The sequence below is a fragment of the Equus przewalskii genome, chromosome 1 (genome assembly GCF_037783145.1).
Source record: "Equus przewalskii isolate Varuska chromosome 1, EquPr2, whole genome shotgun sequence".
Classification (NCBI taxonomy): domain Eukaryota; kingdom Metazoa; phylum Chordata; class Mammalia; order Perissodactyla; family Equidae; genus Equus; species Equus przewalskii.
In genome coordinates, this window is record NC_091831.1 from 82,699,898 (window position 1) to 82,721,057 (window position 21,160).

A 21,160-nucleotide genomic window follows, 5' to 3' on the forward strand; every position below is an offset into this window, starting at 1 on the left:
CACCTTCCATGAGCCCCCCTCCCCTGGGGACAGCCCCTTCTTTCTGTTCCCCCAACCTCTGAACAAAGGCTTCCTTCGAACCCACTAAACCTCTCTGAGCTGAGACCCTGCCACTGCCATCTCTCCCCAGAATGTCCCCCTGTGGGTATTAATATCCACCTAATTAAGCGCAAGGTCACTGTCCCTTTGGGTCCTGGCAATCAGAAGGCTGAGCCTGCCTCAGGTGAATCTCCTGTGCTGCTGTCTTTGTCTCTGTGTCCTTGGCACCTCGATTTTCGAGTGTGGACTGTGGAGTCAGCCGGCTTGAGTGTGAGTCCTGCTGGACCACTCACTAGCCCTCGGACACTGAGAAAATTGTTAACTATCTCTTAGCCTCACATTTTCTCATCTATAAAGGGGGTATAATAATATCTCCTCCACAGCGTTATTGTGAGAATGAAATGAGACAATGCAGAAAATGTGCCTACCATGGCCTGGCACCTAATGAGCATCAGTCCATATGAGCTATCGGTGTCGATGTTACCGTTGCTGCTGCTCTGCGTCTGAACGGGTCCAAGCTCTGGAGTAAGATGCTGTGGAATTTGTGCAAAAGCTGTGGGTTGTGTTCAAATTCCTTAGATGCTCTTTACTTCCTTGCCCACCATATGTGAGTGATGGTACCAAATGCTTCATAGACGCAGAAAGATCTCAGAAGTATTTTAAAGCCTACCTTTTTCAGTGGGCATAGCCTTGGCAATGAACCAGCCACCATGGTAGGAGAGGGGGCGTCTGCTTGAGGAAATAAATGCCCACAGGCATGCTCACAGTGGAGACGCTCCTCGCGCTTTGGATGTATGCTCATGCACACACACACACACACACACACACACACACAAATCTGCAGCCGCACAGGCACCATTGCCTGAGCATTCTTTCCTTCTCACTTTTAGCAGGGAACAGATGGTCACAAGATAGTCATCATTTTCCTTCTTCAAAATGCAAACTGGGCTTTGTATAAAGCTAGTTAATTTATAGACTCCATCAGATCCCAAGTTCTTATGAACAACATGGGTAGTAAGTGGTGAGAGTCACTCACGTCCATGGTCTGGAGTTAGGGACTCGGTTAGAGTCATTTATTACGTCTCCTGCACGAAGGGAGAAAGGGAAGCATCAACGCTGGAGGACTCCAGGCATCTGATACATTTTGATATGTCAGAACACTGGACCTTAACTTAAGTATTATTACCAGGGAAACTAAGCTGTGTGGAGAGGAAAGATTGTGTTCCACGGGGCAGAGCATGACCTGGAAATTTCAGACCCGTGTGTTACAGCGGATTTGCGAGGACCGTTTTGTGAAGGCAGCGAGCAGAGCCGATGGTGGCAGTTAATTTTATACAAGGCTGTGCTGGCGCTGTGACATTCCCGGGAATTATCTTGGGTTAGCACCATCACAACCTTGCCTCCAAGTGCTGTCAGCTCCAGGCGGAGAGAGAGCATCTCGTCTCTTCCTTCGTGTATTTGTGAGGTTTCTTTCATTAGCGAGTGCTAATTAGGAAGACTTGTGTTCTCAGGCTAATCACAGGAATGCCATGAGGTAGCAGGAGGAAAAATAGCAGGCCTCTCAGGGCAGAGAAAGGAAAGCGAGAACAGAGCCTGGGAGCCTGTGATGTGTTGCTGCCATGAGAGTGAGGGAGCCAGCATCATTCGGCTGTGTATTTATGTTTGTCTCATCTCCCAAATTTCAGACCATGATAAGCATGTGCAAATGGCCAACTTGAGTCTTGCACACCTGGCCCAGCCTAAGCCTCTTTCTTGGATTCAGAGATTGTCGCGCTCTGAGAACACACTCTTCACACCCAGGCTGGAGGATGCCACAGGAGGCCTGTTGCGTGCGTCCCTGGATGACTTCACCGTGGAAACCAGCAAGGAGACAGGGGTGCGAGGAATTGGCACCAGGTGAGTTTGACACATCTGCTCTCTGGGCCCAAACCGCCAGGGACTTGGTGCTCTGGAGCCATCTGTACCTGAAGAAATGGTTTAGAGGATGTCAGGTCTTTAAGGGAAGTATACATTCATTGGATAACTATCAGCTATTTCCAGAGATTTCCTGAAGGCAAGCTAGGGGTGAAATCTCTGCTAAGTGCTATAGGGCAGACTTCCCATCTCGCTCCTACGTGGCTTCTATGTTTTGGTGGAGAAAGAACTAGGTGATAACACGAAACTGAGGAGGACAAAATACACAAGTTGCAATAGGCCTGTTTGGTCTTATCGCAGCCCAGTTACTGTCCTAAGCACCTGCACACATCAACTAATTTAACTCTCACATCCCTGGGAAGTGCTTCTACTGTTCTCCCAGTTCTGCACGGGAAGAAATGGAAGGTTTGGGATTCAAACGTGTGCTGCTGGCCCTGGAGCCCCTGCTCTTAACCTCCACACTGTGCTACTTTCTCTCTTGATGGGGTGCTTGTAATTTAATTTGCAAGTGAAAATAACGAGCTTATAAATACAACTTTGCATTATCACACGATGATCCATAGATTTCAAAATAGCCTAGAAGTGGGATTACACTTCCACTGCAAGTTCTATAAATAGCACAGGTTCACAGACGACACGTGACCAGTGAGGGCTGCTGAAGGAGCTGTTTTTTGGGTGAGTTATACGTCTGCTTTGATGAGAGGGTACGATGACTCATTTGAACTGTGATATCTATGTATCTTAAAGCAATTCTTAGAAGATCGTTGCCTCAAGTTCTTTTGATGTAAATATGTATCAGCACACACTGCAGACTCAGTCAATAGTGATGAAGCAAAATTGTCTCTTGCTGTGTAACTGCCCCAAAGCACGGTGGCTTGGAACAACAACCATTCTGTTTTTCTCTTTCACAATTTTCTGGGTGAGAAATTCAGCCAGGGCTTATCTGGGTGATTCTTCTGCTTCATGTAGTATGGAGTGGGGTCGTGTGGTGGCACTCAGCAAGTCTGGTCTGGAGGCCCCAAGACAGCATTATTCACATGCCTGGGCCCTTGGTGGGGACGGCTGGGCCGGGAGCTCAGCTGGGCTCCTCCACTCCCTGTGTAGTCTCTGGCCTTCTCCACATGGTGCCTCCAGGCAGGTAGCTAGGCTTCTGTATGGCAGCTCAGGGCTCTAGGGGCACGAGGGGAGGCTGCCAGTCTTCTTAAAGGCTGGGCCTGGAGCTGGCACACCGTCAACATCTGCCATACTCTTAGTCAAAGTCGTCCCAGGTCAGCACAGATTCCATGGCAGCAGAAACAGACTCCACCTCCCAATGTAGGAGGGTCAGAGGATTGGTGACCATCTTTGATCTGTCACTCAAACTTAGAGTACTTTATGATTTAAAAGCCGTGACTGACTCAAGGCCACCTTGAGAATATGTTGACTACAGAATATCCCTCCTGAGGATGGTGGGGCTCCCGTGACCTGCCACTGGGCGTGCACAGTGGGGGCTTTGCGGCACTGCTTGGCGGCCAGCCTTCTCCATAGAAAGCTGAATTGGAGAGCTCAGTAAGCTCTGCTCTAATTTTACTTTACGGTTGCCCAATTTTCACAACCTCACTAACTCACTTCAGGGGTTACTAGTAACCCTCATATAGAAAGGGGAGTCTGGGGTCTCTAGTCGTCTGGAAGGCCCCCAGAAGCACAGCCTGGGACAACGACTCGGGTGCAGGTGGTTTTTGCTGAGGCGATGCCAGGAAGCGTAGTGAGCAGGGAGATGAGACGGGGAAGGAGGGAAAGTCAAAGAAACGGGGGATGCTGTCCTCAAGGTAAGGGTTTTGGGAAATCAGTGCTCAGTTCCAATGAGAGGTGTGTAGAAGGACTTCCAGAATCGTCCGTCTGAAGGACAGGAGGGTGGACACTCGGGCACCAGCTCCCATCCCCCTGGAGGAAGGTTGTTGGTGGGAGATACTAATTCTCCTATACTTTTGGGGGAGGTGAGGTTAGTGGGGTTGCAGGGCACCCCACATGGACAGGAAGCTCTAGGGCAGAAAGAGGACTGAATTTGAGGCAGGATGTTGTCAGCGTGAGCTGAATCTGGGCTCACATGGAACCACCCACCATCGCGGTGGCCAAGTCTGGGGTGGGCCACGGCCTAACGTCCGCTGGGCTCCATTGATCTCTGTGACGTGGATACGATGTTTGACCTTTCTGCTGGGGCTGGGGCAAAGATGATGCAGCCCAGGATCCCCTTCAGACAGCGTTCTGGAGTGAGCCCGGGTCTTGAAGTCCATGACCAATACCTGCTCAGCTGTCTAGTGCTGTGTGATCTTGAGCAAGCTGTGTAACAGGCCTGTCCCTCAGTTTCCTCATCTGTCCAGTGGTGATAACAGTAATACCCACCCCAATCGGGCTGAGTCTGTGATGGGTGTCCCAATGTTGGTGCCCCCACCCCTAGTCTCTAGGGCAGGAGTATCAACCTTTGTTAGGGGGCTAGAGTGGGTTCAATGTTGAAGGCAGGCACAGACACAGTGTTGCGGCTCCCTTGAGGGTGAGGTTATTATTTCCAGTAAGGGATGGGGGAGGGCTGCCTGGGGGAGGTGACACCAGCAGGCTGTGGGCATGGTGAGAGGGAGGCAGACAGGCAGGAACTCCATGGAAAGGCCCAGTTCATCTTTCTAAAGCAATCAGTTCAGCAGCTGCCGTGTCCCAGCCTTGAACTGGGTGCTGAGGAGTCAACGGTGAGCAGGACAGGCAAACCCTGCCTCCTGGTGCTCACAGAGGTGACAAGCACAGGGCCTGTGAGGGCAGGAGCACGTTGTGCTGTTGGCCTGGAGCCCAGGGCATGTGACTGGATGGTTGAGAGCCAGGGCAGGAAGGGTGGGAGCGCACGCAGACATTGACACTGAGGAAATGGGGCTGCACCCCCAGTGTCACTCCTGGGCGGTTCTTTACTCAGCACCTCTCAGGACAGGAGTGCCAGTAGGGTGCTAGGCCTGATAGAAATCCCTGCCTCTCCCTCCTCCACTGAGCAGTTGGCCACCGACTGCCCCAGCAAAGGGCTGGCTCCTTGATGCCATTGACTCCATTTACAGCAGTGCCCCCCGCGTCCCCTCCTCCCCTACGTCCCCATGCGTTTATCTGTCTGTCCTGTTAAACAGCGAACTTCCAAAGGACAACTACACGCCCGAGGCCAGCATGTGGCAGCTTTCAGCATATGCCATTTTCTTTTTTAGCTTTTCAAAAGCTTATGTTAATTGTGGTAAAATACATACAACATAAAATTTGCCATTGTAACCATTTTTGGGTGTACAGTTCTGCCGTGTTGAGTGTATTCATGTTGCTGTGCAACCCGTCTCCAGAACTTTTCATCTTGCAAAACTGAAACTATACCCATCAAACAGCTGCTCCCCGTTCCTGGTCCCCGAGTCCCTGATGACCACGCTCCTGTGTCCTGTCTCTGAATCTGCCTACTTTAGGAACCTCATACGAGTGGAATCCTTCAGTGTCTGTCCTTTTGTGACTGCAGTAAATGCCAGTCCTTATCCTCTTTAAACAATAAAGGGTTGCATATGTAGCCCAGATCACGTGGACCGTAGGAACCTGAGACGGAAGGCCTACCTTCTCTCCAAAGGCCCACTCAAATGCCACTTGTCTCCGTCACCTTTCTTGGCCCCTCCCGGACTGCTGGGGTACCTCCTTCCTTGAACCCTGGAGCGCTCTGCCTACGCCTCTCCTTTGGTCAGCTGTGCATGGCACAAATGGCACCCTCCCACCCCTCAAAATCCCACAGTGGGCTGGAAGCTCCCAGAAGGCGGGGCCCACCTCTGCCCCACCTTCACCCTCAGAGCCTTGCCAGCCCGGGACCTGACACTTAGTGGGTTCTCAGTCAACTTGGGTTGAACTTCTGAAGTGCTCAGTATAAAGTGGAGCCAAGTCAGAGTGCGGCTGCTTCCCCAGTCTCCAAAGAATGGCTCTGTGCTCGCGCCTCGCCTCTGCACCCGCCTTCCCTCCGCCATTGCTCCTGTTCTTCCCTTTCTAGCTCTGGACCCTCGAACAGTGCCAGGCTCCGTACCCAGAGCAACTGGCATCACCGATCCAGGGATACAGCGAGAGTCTCCGTGGGAAGGGGCACGTGCCAGCATCCCCTGCCGTGGTCCTGATGCCTGAAGCAATGGGGTGGATGTGGGCACACTGAGGTTGGGGACAGCCTGGGTAACGAAGAGCAGCTGAACCTGTCGCAATGGTTGGCCACCCTGGAGACCTGGTGCCCACTTTTTCCAGGGCTCTGAGCACCCATGGCTTTGCATCACTTCTTGCTTCTCACTCCCTATTTTGCTCATCCCTAATGTAGCTTATCTTGTGCAGAGCTGACCCTGGGGGTGGGACAGAGTTCTTGCTTAATTGATTATTATCCTAGGGCCTAGAACATTCTTTGTTTATTAGATGACCATTTGAATGCCTGCATGAAAGGTTCTTGTTCTCAGCTTAGGTGGGGGTTCTGGGGCATACCCAGCCCAGCTAAATCAAAAGCAAACAATGAAAAACCAGGACCCACTAAAGGTGTCGATGTTTACACTTTCTGCCTCCTTTTGGTACCGTCACAAGCCTGGGAAATAGGAATATTATTCCTATTTTATGGTTAAGGAAATTGAGGTTTTGAATGGCTACATATTCAGCCCGAAGGAAAGAGAGTGGGAGGTTCCTAGGAGGCCCAGCTGACTCCGGGGTCCCTGTGAAGGCAGAAAGACCCCAAAGCCATTCTTCCTGATCCACTCCTGATGACCAGATCAGCCCTTCATGGGATCTGTCTGCTGGCTGATCAGGCCTGGGGCTGCCTTCTACAGGCCACCATCCATACTCAGAAATGCCAGGACATTTAGGGGACGTCTTATCTCATCTTGTCGCCTTTCCCTGCAGCCCCTGCACTGGCCGGGAGCGGCTGGAGAGCATCTGTTTGATCCAGAAGCCAACGACTTGTGACCCTCTCTCTGGGCCATCTGTTCAGAGCACGTGCACAGGTGGGGCCAGGCTGTGGGCCGGATGTCGGGTAAAGGAAACCTTACATGTGATGCTGCTTTAAATCTTTTGCCACCACTTCATTTTGTTTCCCTGATAGTGTTCACAATCCTTTGGGTTTTAAAGTTATTTTCAAAACTCCTTATGGTCAGGAAGAGTGCATACAGTGCACCCTCAGCTTGGGCTGGGCATGTGGATCTGAAATATTTCAGCGCTGGTGGGGGTTCCCAGTGCTCTGGTCCAGCATGAGGAATGCCTGCTGTGCAGAAGTGTGATTATGTTACCGGACCAGACGTGGGTCCCTTCTTGGGAGTTAAATCAAACTGCACCAGAAGTAGTTGTTTCCCAAAGCAGATTTTTTCTTTGCAGCATGCAGCAAAGAAAAATGGAGATGGTAGGGAATAATTTCACAAAGCTATGGCCCCCCAAGCACAGGGAGGTGGGTATCTTTATTCGGGGTAAAGGATGAATATTCAAAGGGGAGGTTTCATTGTCGCATGTAGAGGCAGGCGTAAGCTTGCACATGCGTGGTTGGAAATCATGCTTCTACATATATCGCATGATCTAAAAATGGCTGCTTACCCCGTCCCAGAGGAGGGGAAGTTATGATGTTAATGAGCACAGGTTACTTTAGTCCAACTCCCCACCTGTCTGTGCAGGTGTCAGTCTCGTGGTTGCGATCTGGGCCAGTCTGGTCAGTTTCAGAGCATCTGGGTGCTAGGCAGTTGTCGCTTAGAGCGTCTTCCTGGAATAGAGCTGAAACTGCATAAACTCAAGGCCCCAAGGTGTTAAGTAAAGGAACGCCTGCACCTTGCAAGAAGACAAGAGAATTAGGTCAAACACAGAGGTTAGAGTTTAGGCAGGACAGGAGAAGTGGCTTAGGGTCCATGTCTGGTGACAGTTAAAAAAATGCATCACCTACTTTAGTTACAACTCTTCATGCATGCCCAGATATCATCTCCCAGTAACCACCAGAAAACACGGTGGCAGCATTTCCCTCTCCTAATCCTCCAGGCAAGCCCCCAATGGAACAGAAAGACAAAGAGATTCCAGAACTGGAGAAAATATTTACACTTGAGGAGCATTAAGCCTGGGCATTGGGTCTGGAATACCACTGGGTGGCTCTTTACCATCCACTGTCTGCCAGTTCCACCGTGGTCCTGGGGAAAGGAGAAATGTGGAAAGTGTTGGGTAGTGGGTCACCATTTTGGGTTTTCCCATGAGCTCCATGAGCAGCATTGAAGTGCCCCACCCCAGGGCTCCAGCTGACCTGGAACAGCCTCAGGGCTCTGCTGTGGGTCTCCGCCACGACCCAAGCTGGGAGAAGCCCTTCCGGGCATCGGTGCTGGGCTGTGGGGCCAAATCACTCTCTGGTTATTGGAGACCCTAGAGGAGAAGGCTTTGCTGTCTCATCTCTGTGCTCTAATTGTGGTTTTAGTTTTCACTGCCAGCAAGTACCTCTCCGCCCAAATTCTGTCTTGTCCCAAGACCAATGCAGAAAAAAATGGCTATAGCAAGTTGTCAGAAAACAAGCATTGTCGCCTGCACTTGCTGCTGCTCTCATAGCCCGAACGTGACCAGCTCTGACCAGTGAGGCTCATGAGAAGCATGTGTGCATGATCCACCCCCAGGATTGTGCATGCGTGTGTGTGTGTGACATAGTGTTCACCCCTTTTGTATCAGGTCTCAGACAATTTGGGGGAGAAGCACAATGCAGGATGTTGTTTCCCTCCAGGGCCACAGAATAACAGGAGAAAGAGCTTCCCAGCAGAGCCGGACGGAGAAATCATGCATGTGACCCTGACCCGGGATCCGCGGCGTGGTTTTGGTAAGAGGGCCCGGCAGGTGAGCCCCAGCCTCTCCCTCCGGCGGGGGGGAGGCAGGTGTATGTGTGCTGTCTTCCCGCCGACTTTTCTACTCCCCTTTCCTGCCTCACTTCTCCCAACTTGTCTTTCTCAGTGATCACTTCTGCTTTTTCCTCCCTTTACATGTCCACAAAGAGCAATGGGACTTTGGGGTCCACGTTTTCCTTTTAGACCTGATAAAAGGGGTGCATATCTTGAGAGTGTAAGTACAAGATAGAAAAAGATGTTTTTCCCCTAGTATCATGTAATACCCTTTCCTTAGTATTTTTAGATTCTTGGTGATGGGGAGGAGGAGTCGATATTTTCACTTCTTACTCTTTACTGCATTTGAAGACTTTTAAAAACACATAAAAAAAAGACACTGAGACAAGATACTTGACTAAAAATTAACCCTTTCCTATCTCTGATTATCTGCTAGAGAAAATTCCAGTGCCCATTGATGGGCTGCGTTCCTGGCCTTAACTGTCCTGACTAATGGGGGGCAATCCATTTTTGTCTGTGTGTCATGGAGGAGTAGAAAGAGCTGTTAGAGGATCAGAGGGCCTAGTACAAACATCAGCTCTGCCACATCGTAGCTGTGTGATCTCAAGCAAATAACCTAACCTCTCTGAGCTGTGAAATCATTCCCATCTTATGAAACATCATTGGATTACAGGTTTTGTCATTAATGAGGGAGAAGATGCAGACGAAGTTGACCCTGGCATCTTTATATCTTCTATTATACCTGGGGGACCAGCTGAAAAAGCTAAAAAGATCAAACCAGGTACATCTTTTTGAATTGCCAGAGACACTGCTTTGAGGAACGGCTCTTTCTTATTTCCCTGATGGCATTGTTGAGATGTTTTCTTTTTCCAGGAGGGCAGATACTAGCCTTGAATCGCATCAGCCTGGAGGGCTTCACGTTCGACATGGTTGTTAGAATGATTCAGAATTCTCCTGACAACATAGAGTTAATCATTTCCCAGTCAAAAGGTATGTCCTAACCTGGTTTCAGAAGCTGGAGAGTCTCCCTTATCTTCAGGGGTGCATTTTCACCCCTGGATTAAGTGGTAAGATGGGTAGTGGATTTTTAAGTCCGTGAAGGGCTTTGCATTGCTTTCCTCGTGGTGGTGGCTTCCCGAGAAGCAGTATCGTGGCAAAGATCAGAAAGCTCAGCAATTTCAGGGGCCGGTGGGCTCTCCCGTTGCTTGTCCTGCCGAATGGGTGCAGCCTGCTCTGGTTCTTGATTAGACGTGGCCAATGCAACCGTTGTATTGTTTCTTGTCCACATGTCTTGCATGACACTCTTTGTCATCCAAGTCCTTTTGAAAGTGACCGCTCCAGCATTTCTAATAGCTAGGGCTTAGGTGTGGCAATCAGGTGGGAAGGAGACAAGGCAAGTGTTCTTGAGCTGAACTCGCATAGCAAGCATGCTCTTCTTACTTAAGACAGGGCATGAAAGGTCAACTAAGAGTAAAGCTGTGTTTTTTTTTTAAGAAGCTTTTTTCATCCTTTAGATAAGAGCAACAATCGCCTATATCAGAACATAATATTATTATGCTTATTTGGGGCAGGATTGGGGGGTTGATGGAGATGATGGGGCATGTTAACCTCCCCTTCCCTCCCAGTTACTGGGCACCGCCACTGCTTTTTGACTGGATGATCCTGTGTTTAACAGCAGACTACTGCAATCCAGGCTTGTGGATTTCCTCTTCACGCTCCAGGGTCATTGTACAGTTTCCCCTTATGTATAGAAATGCTTCACGTCACACTAGCTAGCATTTTCTAGATCCTAAATGTGGGCACCCCATTTGCCTTGCCTGCTGAAAACCATGCACTCTTTCACATGTGCACTCCATCGCCAGATGGCTTTCCCATGTGTTGTAGTTGCCCCTGGTCCAGAAGCCGTGGGGAGATGGGAGGTGGCAAAGCCGGGGCCTCAGCCACACACCTTTCATCCTGTGGTTGGAGCTGATTTGGGGGCCTGCCCTAGCACTTTGCAACACCAACCCCTGTGCACTGTCTCTGTTGAGTTTGCCAGCATTGTCACTGTTCTTCCCACAATATTTTAGCTCTTATTGCATTTTCCTCCACACATGGCTCAGGTAGGACAGAAAGGAGCATCCATTTTCATCAGGAAACACAATACAGCCGAGCTGGGATCAATTCAGTGTTGTTCAAGGATGGCCTGTGTGATGGCGGATGTCAAAAATTGGCACCCAAGCTCTGCAAAACTCAAACCACGGTCTCACTTTGGAATTTTAGATGATGGATTTCCCACAATGCCTGTGAATCAGGTGTCCTCTCACAATGCTGCCTCATCACAGTTGGGGTTCCTTACACAGCTGCTCCCGTTGCTGGAGGAAGTCATTTCCACAGTGACGCTGGCTGGATCACAGTGGGCAGAGGCTTGACTGCCATGAATTTCTATCTGGTTAGGCTGCTGTTGGGGCAGGCGATCTGGATTGGAGGTCGGGGACAAGACAGATAACATTCTCATCATGAGCAGCCATCACTGTCTATGATAGGTGGAGTTTTAAGTACCCACGGAAGGTCTCCTAGGTTGCATTTCCATTAGGCAGGACACAAGTTGCACAGCTTGACTTTTTAATTCAATCGTAAGCCAGCCCCATCCTCATCTCTCGTGGAGGCTGTGGGAGAGAAAATGAACAGATACTTACAACATTGCCGGAAGGACAGTGGCAGTAGAATCTGTGAGTGAAATGAATAAGGTCTTACGGAACAGTGGCCTCAACACTCTCTGCTAAATACCTTTAGGTTTGAATAATTCCAAATCTAATTCATTAAATTAAGTTCACACAACATGTGAGTTGGGCACTTACCTGGGTGCTAATGAATCTGTATCAAAAGTAGTAAACCTACTCGTGTGTTTATATTCCCAGATCTAAAGAAAATCTAACTATTATGCCTTCTTCCCATGTACACTTGTCGAGCAGCTAATATTAACACATTAACAGTAAATATATTTATTGAGGCTCTACTCTCTACTAAACTGTAATCTCTTTATCTTTCTCTCTCTCTACCTATATAAAAAATCTCTCTCTGTATGATCTCTAATCCTTACCAACCCTACAAGGTAGTTGATACTATCTCTTTTTTAGATATAAGGAAATTGAGGTCCAGAAATATTAACTACCTTTCCCAAGGCTTTCCCTATTGATCCCTGACCTCATGTTCTTTCCTCTGATCTGTGCCAGCTCAAGGGTCAGACATAGGGTTGATGGGGATCAGTGGCCCAGCCTTCACCCACAGGGAGTCCACAGTCTGGTTAGTGACAGGTACCCCAGAAGGACCTGACATGTTAGTCTTTGGAGCTGTGGTGTTTACAGGCATGCTCAGCAGGGTTTCTGGAAGAGGCTGAGTTTAAGAGCAACACCACGTGCTGGTTGTGGGATTTGGGCAAGATCTCCATCCTTTTGACTCTGCTTTCTCATGTTTGAACTGGGATAAGACCTTCCTGGTGGGTATGTTGAAAAGATGGAAAGATACATATATGTGTGTTTATGTGCATTTGTGTCGCTGTGTGTGTGTGAGAATATGTGTGTTTCTGAGTGTGTGAGTGTATGTGTATCTGAGCATGTGTGTGGTGCCCATCACACGGCAAGAACTTAATAAAGGGGAACTGGCATTATTAACTCATGTAATTGCTCCTGTGTTTTCATAATTGGGTTGTGCAAACTCAATTTCAGTTTCAAAATCACATCCAGAATCTTCCGTTCTTCTGTTCTAAATACGTCATCCTTCAGGAGGGGCTAAGTTCACATCGTCGCCAGCAGCTATAAAAGATCACTGCAACACTGGAGGAAAACAGTGCGCCCCACCGAGAGATGCCACCGAGATGTGAGCCTCTCTGAGCTGTTGACTTCTTCTTGGTGGTTTTTATAGGTGTTTGTGGAAATACCCCAAGCAAGGAGAAGAATAGCACAGCCCGCTCTGGGGGCTTCTCTACAGACAGCCTGACCAATGGGCACCAGGGAGGCTGTTCATCACGCACACCAGACCAGGAGAGAAATACTGAAGAACTAGAAACAGCTCTGGCTCAGAGCTCGATGCCCGGGCGGAGCCCTCAGCTCTCCCCTCTGCCATTAAAGGTAATCCTCCCCTTGGTTCACTTTCTAGAATCTGCAGGAGAGAGAACAGTCCATGGTGCCCAAGAACCCTGGCATCAAAGTCCCTCTTTGCTCTCTCTTTGCCAAGTCAGGTGGATAGAGGGGACTAAACCCCTCTGGCCCTCAGTTTTCTCGTCTGAAACACGGACGTAAAGGCCTGCACTGCAAGGTTGTTGAGAAGAACATCAAGGGGAAAAGGGCAGGCTCCCAGCCACAGGCCTCCGTGTTTGAGCCTCCAGCCTCCTTACCAGCTGATTACAATTATTACTGGTGATAACTGTGGTTGCAGGGCAATGCAGGGACAATCAGGCATCTCATATTCTTGGCATCTAGTTGGTCCTTGACTGCGACTCAATGGCTTTGCTGTTGACCGAGGAGGAAGAAGACAGAGGCTGGCTTTGGTGTGCAGAGAGCTGTGTGCTTCAGTCCCGGGCCGTCCCCCTCCAGCTGTGTCTCCTGAGACACAGGGTGGAATGGTCTCCTTTTGCTCCTTCAGACCTTTCTTTTTTCTGCCCGGGGACCCTGAAGGCTGATGTTCGTGGACTGTGTCAGCTCTCTGTCTTCTGATTGGCTCTGCCCCCCAGAAGCCCTGTGCCTAGAAAAAACTCCTTGTTTTCCTTTCCTCTCACACGACTACCCCACACACAGCACTTCTGACACCAGATGTGTGGGCTTTCCTCGCCAAGCAATTCTGACACTAGCTGACTCGAGTCGGCGCCAGATCCCACGGGGCAAGGGCTCAGTCCCTCAAGACTGCCCCCACTTCAGATGTCAACTGCAGGTGGTAGGTCCCCAGGTGACACACACTTCTGACTTGGCTACAAATTGAGGTTCCCACACCCCTTCCTTGGGTTTGGTGATTTCCTGGGTCAGCTCACAGACTCCGGAAAACTTGTTATTGCTGGTTCATTACAAAGGATGTTTTAGAGGGTACAAGTGAACAGCCAGATGAAGAGAGCTGTAGGGCGAGGTCTGGAAGGGTCCTGAGCACAGGAGCCTCTGTCCCCATGGAGCTGGGGTGCACCACCCTCCTGGCACGTAGATGTGTCCACCAACCAGGAAGCTCTCTGAACCTTCTGCTTTTGGGATTTCGTGGAGATTTCATCATGTAGGCAGGAGCGATCGTTAACTCCATCCCCAGAGGACGGGGAAGAGGGCTGAAGTTCCAAGCTTCTAATCATGGCTTCATCTTCCTGGAGACTGGCCCCCATCCCGAAGCTGTCCAGGAGCCCAGCAAAAGTTGTCTCCTTAGAACAAAGAACACTCCTGTTATCCAAGAAATTCCCAGAGATTGAGGAGCTCTGTGTAAGATGCTCCTGGCATTGCTATCACTCAGGAAATTCCAAAAGATTTGGGAGCTCTGTGTCACGCACCATGGTCAAAGACCAAATACTAGAAAAAAATATGCTCCCAGTGCTCTTAGTTCTGAGGAAATGACAAGGGTTTAAGGAGCCGTGTGCCAGGACTGGGGGCAGAGGCCAATATATATATTTTCTATCATTTCACACCTTGGTGGGAGCCTGAAGTTGGGGGACGAGCAGGGACAGACTTGTCGCTCTCTCCCCGTGCTCAGGTTGGCGGTGTCCCTCTCTCGAAGAGCAGAGCCCCTATCAGCTGCTCTTTGCTGTAGGACTGCTCTCTGGGTTGCATCGGCCCCTCCCTCCGCTCACTCCTTAGGCTCAGAGGAGGCAGCCACCCACTGTTCTAGACCTAGGGTACTTGGCTCTCCTCCTTGGTTTCTCTAAATGCTGCCAGCACCCTTGAGATCAGGCCTCGCACGAGCTCTCCTCCACCCCCCAGGTTGATTGTGTGCGCTTTCTCTTTCTTGCTGGGACTCTGGTTCACACAGGCAAGTTACCCAACCTCGCTCGACTTCATTTTTATCTTTTATAATAGAGGTGACCATGCCTGTCCACAGACCTGTGGAGATGCAAGTGCCCAGCACCTGGCTGGCAGTAAGACTCCATGAATGCTAGTTTCTTTCTAACTGGCCACGGGGCTCAGCTGGATGGTGCATCCCAGGAAGAGCCGGATGAGGGATCAGCAAGAGCATAACGCTAAAAGCAGACATTGATAGAGTAATTAACTGGGTGTCAGGCAGGGTCCTGAGCGCTTGTATGCGTTACATCATGTAAGCTTCATTACGATCCTCTGAGATAATTACTGTCATCAAGCCTTTTCATAGGTGGGGTCCTGAGGCACAGAGAGGAGAAGAACATACCCATGGTCTCTCGGGGAGTAAGTGGCAGAGCTGGGATTCCAACCCAAGGAGTGGGACTCCGCGCAGCAACCTCCACCCCAGGGTGGCCCTTCAGAAGGCCCCCTTTGCAGGAATCAGGGCCCAGATGGCTTTGTGTGGGGGCCTCTGGGGCAGCGCACCTGTGAGCTGGTCTTTGATGGGTAGTTGAGGGGAACAATGGTACTCTAAGGTCACAGCTGACCACGGCACAGGCTGCGGAACCTGTCCAATCCAGGCTCTGCTGGGGCACGTGGCCGCTTTGCGGGCAGGTCACCTTTGGTGGCATAGCCCAGTGTACACTCACACTTGGGACCTCACCCTCAGTGGTTGCTTTACTCTTTGAAATTTAAAATTTGGACAAGACACCTTGCCCGGCCGGTGGGTGCGGAGTGTCTCTGGATAATCGGGGACTTGTCTGTTACTACACCGGTCTCTTTGGAACCTCTTCTGTGGGGTTGATAATTTTTTGGCTCCCTCTAGCCTGTTCATTTTCCTGTGTGTTATTGTATTTTCCAACATGGTGGACCAGGAAGCAGCTAAGCAAAGGCAGATAGGGCCCAACGCTGGGAGTATGGGTGGCCGCATCTTCCGGGCACAGCTCGTTAAAAGTCTCTCCCCCACTAGACAGTGGGTCAGTCTGGGCAGGTCTGTCTTACCACTGCCATCCCCCGCACGTGCACTGCGCCTGCCACAGAATATGTGTTCAACTAACGTTGTCACGTGATTGGATGGATGAATAAACAGATCCTACACGGTTATTGTCATAGTTCACAGCAAAATGCCTGGCACGTGGTAGATAATTCTTCTCTTCTGTCCTGCCCTCAAGCCTTCAACCACTGAAAGTGGAAACCCAGTGCAGCTACTCTTGCTAGGGGTGGTTGAAGGTCTTCCTGAGGTTTTCTTCTTATTAAGAAGCTGCTGTGTGTCTGGTGTCCAGCATGCTATCACTTGGCTGGTGTCATGTATGAAGCTACCGGGAAGTGCCTGGATGACTTCACGTCTCATGATGATATTTGCATCTTGAGTGGAAACAGGAGGGGACCTCCATTTATTGAGCCCTGTTGTGTGCTGGGCATCATTCACAGCCACGGTTAGAAGGAGATCTCTCATTCTAGTTCTGTGGATTGGGAAACTGAGGCTGGAGAGACCAGAAGACTGGTCCAGGGTCACACAGGGAGGAGCTGATAAAGCTGGGAATGAATCTGCTGTTGGCCCAGCCCTCAAAGTAATGTGCCTTGTGGTGTGCAATGCTCCCAGCTCCTGAGAGCAGCTGAGAGCTATGAGGAGCCGTCTGCTAAGGCATAGTGGGTACCTTTATGCCTTCCTTACTTTTGTTTGTTTGTTTGGGGCAGGGTGCTGGTTCTTCTTGTCCTCCATCACCTTCAGAAACCAATGCCAGTGAAATCTACTTTGTGGAACTGATTAAAGAAGACGGGACTCTTGGATTCAGCGTGACTGTAAGAGTTGTTAGGAGAGCTTGGAAAGTAAACAGTTGAAAAGACGTTCACTGGAGCCTTGGTGGGCATGCCACTCATATGGTGACAGCCTCTTGATAATGTGCTCCCTGGGTGCAAGCAGCACGTGGGAAGTGGGTGAACCAGGAAAAGCAGTGGGGGCCTGCATGGGAGATGGGAGTCCAAAGACAAATTGGGAGACACAGGGCAAATGTGGGACGAGCAGGAAGTGCAAGCAGTGGGGGTTGGGGATTGGGTGATGGGTCCTGACTCTGCGGTTCCCAGGGACAACAGGGAGAGGGCAGCAGGGCTGCAGGGACAGAGGCTGAAGGGGAGTGGAGCAGTCCACGGTCATCTCGAGCACGGTCACCATGGAATCTGGTGCTCATGCCTCCAAGGCCAGGACAAGGTCAGGCTGGCAAGACCTCCGTTCAGGATGAACACTTTGCATTTGGTTTTGAGCTCTATCTGGCAGACCCTGGAGGAAGGAGGAAAAACCCTGTACAAGAACGATATAATCCTACCGATGTAAAAAATCTGTAGTTTTGTGTGTATACATGCATGAAGAAATTAGAAGTCAGAAGATAGAGATCTTTATCTAGTGACCTGTAGGGATGTTCACAATCTATTATTAAGAGGAAAAAAAAAAAATAGGAAGGAAGTGGCAGAATATTGTGTAGTTTAATTCTACTTTTGTAGCCACAAATCAACACATGAGCATACAGGACATGCCAGGCAGCAGCCTTTGGGCCTGTGGCCGGATCCACCAATGCTGGTCACTGCTTGTGGAGAGACGGTGTGGTGCGTTGCTGTGACTCTGCCTTCTGAGCACCTGCCACGGGCACATGCTGGGGTTTGAGAAGGCACAGCTCCCCTGCCCAGCTCGTTTTGTTAATACTTCTCCTGAGCACCGAACCTTCCTGCTCAGGGGATAATATGGCCCAAACAGAGAAGTGGATATATGAGATGGTGTCACATGGAGATGGATGGAGTGGCAGGCGGGTGGGAGTGGCCCTCCCAGGACGGGGCAGACGGGCGGTGACTTTTTCACTGTGTTTTCCAGGGCGGCGTTAACACAAGCGTGCTCTATGGAGGTATCTACGTGAAATCCATCGTTCCTGGAGGCCCGGCTGCCAAGGAAGGGCAGATCCTGCGGGGTGAGGCATGGCGTCCCCCTGGGGACTCTGTGCTCTGTGGTGTGACGAGCCCTGGCCTGGGAGGTGCAGCCTGAGACCTCGGACAAATGCTTGTTCTCCAGGTCCTGGTTTCCTCACCTGGAGAAGGGTGATTTGACCCGGCCCGCCCCCTTGATAGGTTAACATGGGGATCACAGGTTTGTCGTGGCGCACTGGGAAGCATAAGGTGATTTAGAAATATGAGAGTTTCAGTAAGCTTGTTGCTGTTTGGCCTTTGTGGGAGAAAGTCGTGCTTCCCGTGGAGGACAGAGCACACGTCGGTGGCCGCCACTAGTATGTGGGGGCGACACCGCCAGCCTCCTCTCTGCCCTTCCTCATGTCTACTGCTCAGAAGGAAGGGGGTTATTTTTACTCTTTTCCAGAACAGCCAGAATGGAGCTACAAAGGGCACCTAAGATCTTATCTCCGTTTCTCCTAGTATTCCAGTGTCCCTGGCATCAACCAGGTCTCCTGGACCTTTGTGAAATAACGAAATCCTGGAGATATAAATATTATTCCTGAGCGACTTGAAAAAACGGTTTCACAGGCAAACAGGAGAAAGGATGAGGTTGTACAGAGCTGGCTCGACCGCTCTGTGAGCCAGGAATAGAGGGACTTCTAGATAGCTGACATGTGAAGGGGTTCCGAGAGGCCCTGGCCCTCAGGCCCAGGCAGGGCTCCTGGCAGCTCTGCTTCCTGCCCCTCCTCGGGGCTGCACGGAGGGGTGCTGGGCAGGGGCCTCCCGAGAGAGTCCTTCCTGCAGCCCAGGAGCCCGGGGACATGACGTCTGTCCCCCTCCCAGGTGACCGGCTCTTGCAGGTGGACGGAGTGAGTCTGTGCGGCCTCACCCACAGGCAGGCCGTGCAGCGCCTCAAGGGTTCTGGGCAGGTGAGTGCACCGTTCCCGGGAGCTGCTCTTCCTTCTAGAGATTTCCCAACAACTTCAGAACTGCAGTTGCCTCTGGCGGGGAGAAGGGGAGGTAGGTGGGAAACAAAACAAAATTTTTCTTGGTTTTCTTCTCTTTCCCTTCTTCCTTTTACTAACACTTTTCTATGGGGCTGTTGAACGCGGGAGGAAGCAGATATTCCCAAGCAGAAAGCCTCACCCTCTATAAATAGCCTTGAAGAGCTTACTTGTCACTTGCCTGCATTCTGGAATCAGACAGCTGCACAGGGCTGAGGGAGGGAAGCGACCTCTCCGGCCTGGCTCTGGCCGCCCGCTCATGCTCTCTGCTGCAGCCCCATCTGACCAGTGCTGCCTTCTGCTCCCAGGCCCCGTCACCCAGCTGCCTTTGCACGTGCTGCCACCCCTCCCCCAGTTCATGCCGTTCCCAGCACCCTGTGTGATTAAGGCCTCACTGTCCTGGGATTCACATCCCAGTGAGGTAGAAATTCAAACGCCAAGAGCCAGTGGCGTTCACCCATCCTGTTCTCCCTGTTCTGTGCAGCTCAGGCAGCCTCTGGATGTTATCACGCTGTTTTCCGACCTCTGCCCTGGGGTGGGAGCCTTTACTTGCCCCAGTGTCCTAAGCCACAGGCCTAGCATCACCCTCTTGGTAACAGGGAAGTCGGCAGAGACAGAAAGGACTCCTGGAGGCCTTCTGGCAAACCAAGGGGCGGAAGGGCCCCTTTTTGCTTCCTTTCCCAAAGCGGTCTTCTGGTTTGTGGTGGGAGTTACTTAACGCTGGTGACCTTCACTGACGTATCTTGAGAACAGAGTCACAATTTATTAGTCCTCTCTGTTCTTTAGACCTTTGCTAATGAACATGGTTAGAGAAGGTCCTTGGCCAGCCCACTGGCAGTGATGACAGGTAGGAATTGTCACTCTGGGGTGGTGGCTTGGTGCTGAATGACAGTTGCAGCAGAAGGATGTTGACAAGGCCAAGTCCCCTGAATGAAAGCTGAGCATTCCTAAAAAGCTTCCAGTTGATGTCTAGCCACTGGTTGTTGAACCATGCTTTGGGTAACAAGAGCGTACAGTGTGTGGGGAAGAAGGATGGGAAATCAAAGCAAAAAGAAAGGGCGAGGTCAGCTTGGCACAGGCCTGGGGTACCATGCTAGGGCGGTGGGCTTTAGGTGGTGGGAAATATTGGAGACTTTTAATCAAGAGTGTTGCATGTTCAATGTGTATCCGAGATCAATCCACGGGTACCCAGGAGGGGAGTGGACCAAAGGAGGAGAAGATAAAGTCCAAGAAGCAAAGTTAGCTGCAGCTTGCCACAGTCCAGCTGGGCACTGGCAGAAGACGAGGGAACGGAGGAGGGGGAGCCCTGGGGAGACGTTCCTGATGGAGAACATGCAAGCCTTAGAAACCAGATGGTATTTGGAGGGCAGAAGGGGGAGAGCTGGACCACTGCAAGTGTGGCCCCTGGGAGGATAGTTGAGGGGTGGTTCCATATTCTATGAGAGCAAATGCAACGTAGGAGTGTTTTAGGCAGGATGGGGAGAAGATGGGGAAGTGAGGGCGAGAGAGAGGAAGAAGATGAATTTGAAGTGGAGGTACATGTGTTACTTCCAGGAGCCTTTCTCCAACAGGCTGTTGGAAATATAGCTCTGGATCCCCCAAAATAGGCTAGATTGGAGATTTTGATTTGACATTCAAATGAAGCAGCTGCTGGAAGTATCAGAAAATTAAGAAGCATTTACTGGGTGAAGGGAGAGCCTCCACGTTGCCATGAAGTGTAAATTGAGTCTGTCTACTCATCCTTCTAGGTGGTAAGACTGGTCTTAGAGAGAAGAGGCCCCAGGACCGCACAGCAGTGTCCTTCTGCTAGTGACAGGATGGGAGACGACTGCACGGCTGTTTCCTTGGCAACAGCCTTGCCTGGCAGGCCCGCAAGCTGTGTCTTGGCAACAGATGGTGAGAGAAGAGAGAATTGAGTGTTACTATTGTCGTGTCATCCTGCGCGCCTTTTGAATTGTCAAGTCAAACGGGAAGCAGGAAGGCTTCCTCTGGGTTCTCAAAGGATAGTGAGCAGCGGTGGTCGTGACGTGGCCGCCTTTCTGACACGGTCAAAGTCAATCTAATGGAATATGTTTCTGGAAAAAGAAAATGCATTGTCCTAAAATGATCACCAGGCATCATTCTGCCCCCAAGCCTTCTGAAGTTTTCTGCTCAGCTGCCAGAATGTTTCTGTTTAAGTATTTAGGGATGAAATCAGAGTGAAAGTGTCATGCGGTTTTTGAGCAAAGCTCCACATTCCAGTCAAGACACTCCTAACAAAAGATCCGAGGACCGATGAGGCTGGTTTGGGAGAGGAAGGTGCTCAGAAATCAGGCTTATTATTAGCATCACTCAAAAAAGCAAACTACTACAGTCTGTTTATGGGGGGTCATTGTGCATCTCCTGATGGGGTGCTTCTCTGCAC

The 21,160-nt window shown here is 50.6% G+C and overlaps 1 protein-coding gene across 1 annotated transcript in view; it reads left to right on the plus strand.

Annotated features, from left to right (window-relative positions):
- The window catches only part of FRMPD2 (FERM and PDZ domain containing 2), a 122,541-nt gene that overhangs the window by 83,651 nt on the left and 17,730 nt on the right, over window positions 1–21,160 (plus strand). Inside the window, exons 16-25 of the mRNA XM_070615847.1 lie at window positions 1,725–1,935; window positions 6,853–6,953; window positions 8,687–8,779; window positions 9,472–9,579; window positions 9,672–9,788; window positions 12,702–12,907; window positions 16,517–16,621; window positions 17,682–17,775; window positions 18,596–18,681; window positions 20,505–20,652. Of these exons, the coding sequence (XP_070471948.1) occupies window positions 1,725–1,935; window positions 6,853–6,953; window positions 8,687–8,779; window positions 9,472–9,579; window positions 9,672–9,788; window positions 12,702–12,907; window positions 16,517–16,621; window positions 17,682–17,775; window positions 18,596–18,681; window positions 20,505–20,652 (1,269 nt within the window). The remainder of the gene's footprint in view (window positions 1–1,724; window positions 1,936–6,852; window positions 6,954–8,686; window positions 8,780–9,471; window positions 9,580–9,671; window positions 9,789–12,701; window positions 12,908–16,516; window positions 16,622–17,681; window positions 17,776–18,595; window positions 18,682–20,504; window positions 20,653–21,160) is intronic.